The sequence below is a fragment of the Centroberyx gerrardi genome, chromosome 7 (genome assembly GCF_048128805.1).
Source record: "Centroberyx gerrardi isolate f3 chromosome 7, fCenGer3.hap1.cur.20231027, whole genome shotgun sequence".
Taxonomy (NCBI): Eukaryota; Metazoa; Chordata; class Actinopteri; order Beryciformes; family Berycidae; genus Centroberyx; species Centroberyx gerrardi.
The window spans coordinates 32146831-32150347 of NC_136003.1; the positions used below are offsets into that span (position 1 = coordinate 32146831).

Consider the following 3517-nt stretch of genomic DNA (forward strand, 5'->3'; position numbering starts at 1 on the left):
CCAGTTTCCTGCTCTTTCTCTTCTTCTCACGTCTCTAAATTCGTTTTAGCCTACGTCTAAATTCGTTATTATTTTTAAAATAACAATATTTAAGTAGCATATATTATAGATATCGCGTTTTAATTGTGTCCAACACCAAGACACGTCACATAAAATAAGTAATAAAATAAGTAATAAGTAATTTTTATTGTGACGTACTTCACTGAACCAACAACCAAAAAAATTATGTTTTTGTTATGAAGCAGGCCAGAAAATTGCAACACATTAAAAGATTAATAATAAAAAATAATAGAACGTATTTTATTGTGGCGCGGCCCATACAGCTGCCGCCCGTTACAGAACTTCTAACTGGAAGAACAGAACGATTTATTATGACGTAATAAGCCATGCGACTGTACATTACAGAAGTTCTGACCAAATAAACAGAAAGGTTTTATTGTGACGTGCAGACACACAGCTGCAGCTTATTATGATGTAAGACACAACTTCTGACCAATAATATTTCACCTACTTATTATGACGTAAGACATACGATCTATTAATGCTGCACATTATAGAACATCTAGGCTAATTAAAAAAATGTGAATGTAATAAATACATAACTGATGGCGTTTTAGGTTAGGCCTTATTACCATTTATCATCTCTCTCTCTCTCTCTCTCTCTCTCTCTCTCTCTCCTCTCTCTTCTCTCTCTCTCTCTCTCTCTCTCTTTCTCTCTCTCGTTTTCTTCTTCGTGTCAGTGTGCGGTCATATCTCGGGCCAGACCCGGTACAGATAGCAGGTCTGGTCTGGGTCAGCCCCCCCCCCCACCCCCCTCCCCCGATGCCTGATGTGTTGTTCTTTCTCTCTCTCTCTCTCTCTCTCTCTCTCTCTCTCTCTCTTTCTCTCTCTCTCTCTAATGGATCCAGCAGACGGAGTGTTGCACCCTGGGAAGTCTGTCCTGCTCTGTTATCTTTTAAAGCAACACCCCCCCCCCCCCCCCCCCCCATCCATTCATCCACCAGACTCTTTTTTCTATTTTCTTTACTTTTTTCTTTTGTTGGCCTCTATTAGACCCCCCCCCCTCTCTCTCTCTCTCTCTCTCTCTCTCCTCTCTCTCTTCATGCTTAATTAAACGTGATATAATATCATCCTGCTGCTCTGCTCGATTCTCTCCTAATGTCCCGATGCTTTTATATCTTAAATGCGGATTTGCACCAATCAGAGCCGGTTCTGCTCCTCCAGCACGGCACGGCACAGCACGGCCTGGGTCCATTCAGCACGCATATAGTGAGGTCATGGAAGGAGGGAGGGAGGAGGAGAAGAGGAGGGGAGGAGGAGAGGAGAGGAGGAGGGATGGAAGAAAGAGATGAGGGGAGAGGAGGAGAAATAAAATCACAACTGTAACTCACATCTGATCTGTAACGAGCTAGACCCGGTCAGACCGGGACAGACCGGGTCAGACCGGGTCAGACCGGGTCAGACCGGGACAGACCGGGTCAGACCGGGTCAGACCGGGTCAGACCGGGACAGCAGGATTTAAAAAGTGTTATGAAATATCTTCTTACATTTTGTTTATTATTATCAATCATCAACATGAAGGACTCACACTCCTAAAGTTAATGTGCAGGTTTTGTTTGAAGGATTCTCATCAGTCTCATCTTTCATCCGTTCACCATCAGCTGCTGAGGAGGGCATTGTGTGACGTCACCTGCCTGATGTGACGCACAGCGCAGTTAATCCTATTTGATCTCGATTCATCAAAGTCAATTAATTGAAGTGATGTTTTTTGGTTTTTTTTTTTCTTCCCTACATTAGTTTTGCTGGATATCAGCTGCAACACACACACACACACACACACACACACACACACACACACACATAATTTCCTCTTAACTTTTCTTATGATTCAGCCTACAGTTCATGAAGGTTTGGTGAACACAGCCATGCGTGCAGCAGTAAAGGTTAAACCAGGGTTTGTACGTTAAGCCAGCAGAAAGAAGGGAGAACGAATGAATGGATGAATGAACACTTGTTCAAATGTGTTGTTGTGGCGCGGTAAAATCAAAGAGGCTTCCAAAAATAATAAATAAAAAATAAAAAGACAATATGATGAAAAAACGATTTATTATATCATCTGCTTCTGTCTCTGTATCTCTCTGTCTCTGAAAGATGTGAAATATATAGACATATAGATGATGTATGTGACTTATAATTATCTCTCTCTCTCTCTCTCTCTCTCTCGCTCTCTCTCTCTCTCTCTCTCTCTCAGTTAAAGTGGACTACGGGCTCGCGGGCTCTCAGAACAGCGCCATACGCACCAACTTCAGCACGCGCCAGCTGACGGAGCTGGAGAAGGAGTTCCACTTCAGCAAGTACCTGACGCGCGCGCGGCGCGTGGAGATCGCCGCCACGCTCGAGCTGAACGAGACGCAGGTGAAGATCTGGTTCCAGAACCGGCGCATGAAGCAGAAGAAGCGCGAGCGGGAGGGCGCATGCGCCTCCACGGCCCGCTCCTCCTCCTCGTCCGGTCCCGGTTCTGGTTCCGGTTTCAACAAGGAGCTCGAGGACACCAACTCCGAGCATTCCTCCGCGTCCACGTCTCCCGGCGCGTCCCCGAGTTCGGAGACGTAATGTAAATCCGGCCGAGCGACCTGATTGGTTCTCCAGCGCTGTCACTCACACTCTGATCCCGCCCAGTGAGGTAGAGGGAAATAAATAAGTAATACTACAGGGTACTACGCCGTTTACTGCAGTATTATCCTGGAAATACTTCACTGCATTCTAATTAGACCCAAGAACTGCAGTGATGTAGTAGTAAATAAATAAGTACTAGCCTACTACTGGATAGTATTTACTGCAGTACTTCCTGGTTCCACTGTACTGAATCTGAACTGAAGCAGTGAAGCAGGAAGTGAATGTGAGGAAACAACCAGCAACACGAACACAAATCAATCGTATTTTCAGAAAAGCATTTGTTTACGCTTTTCCCCTTCAAACTTCATATAACTTCCATCAGTTTGATACCGAGTACTGTGATGTGTACTATGAATGTACATCGTTAAGATAAATAATAACTAAAAACCTCTAATAAACAGGGATGGGATGCCAGGTATCTGTCTGGATTCTACATTATCCCCCATTCCCATTCTGCCAGGTAAAGACATTGCTCTCCTGGTCACATTAGAAATAGTAGACCAAACCAAAACTAGCTTCCCTTCCACAGACAGAAGCTGCCAACGCTTCATGAAGGGGAAACAGGGCTATAATGTTTTTATTTTTGTAAATTAAACTTGAAAGAAATGCAGGAAAACGTTCTGGAATGAACCGTTTTTGGCTGAAAAGAGTTTTTTTTCTGTTTAAGGCTGGAGTCACACAGGAAGAGAATAATGTTTTATTTGAACAGTTTGTGCCTCAGACTGTGACGGTCTGGACCTGACTGGACCTGACTGGACCTGTCTGGACCTGTCTGGACCTGACTGGACCCGACTGGACCTGACGGGTCCAGACGATGCTGCGGTCCGGTCCTGCGGTGACG

At 44.7% G+C, this 3517-nt stretch overlaps 1 protein-coding gene across 1 annotated transcript in view; it reads left to right on the plus strand.

The window, feature by feature from the left end:
* Window positions 1-2613, plus strand: part of hoxb1a (homeobox B1a) — a 4140-nt gene extending 1527 nt beyond the window's left edge. The window contains 1 exon segment of the mRNA XM_078284944.1: window positions 2252-2613. Within this exon segment, the coding sequence (XP_078141070.1) occupies window positions 2252-2613 (362 nt within the window).
* The last annotated feature ends 904 nt before the right edge of the window (window positions 2614-3517 follow it).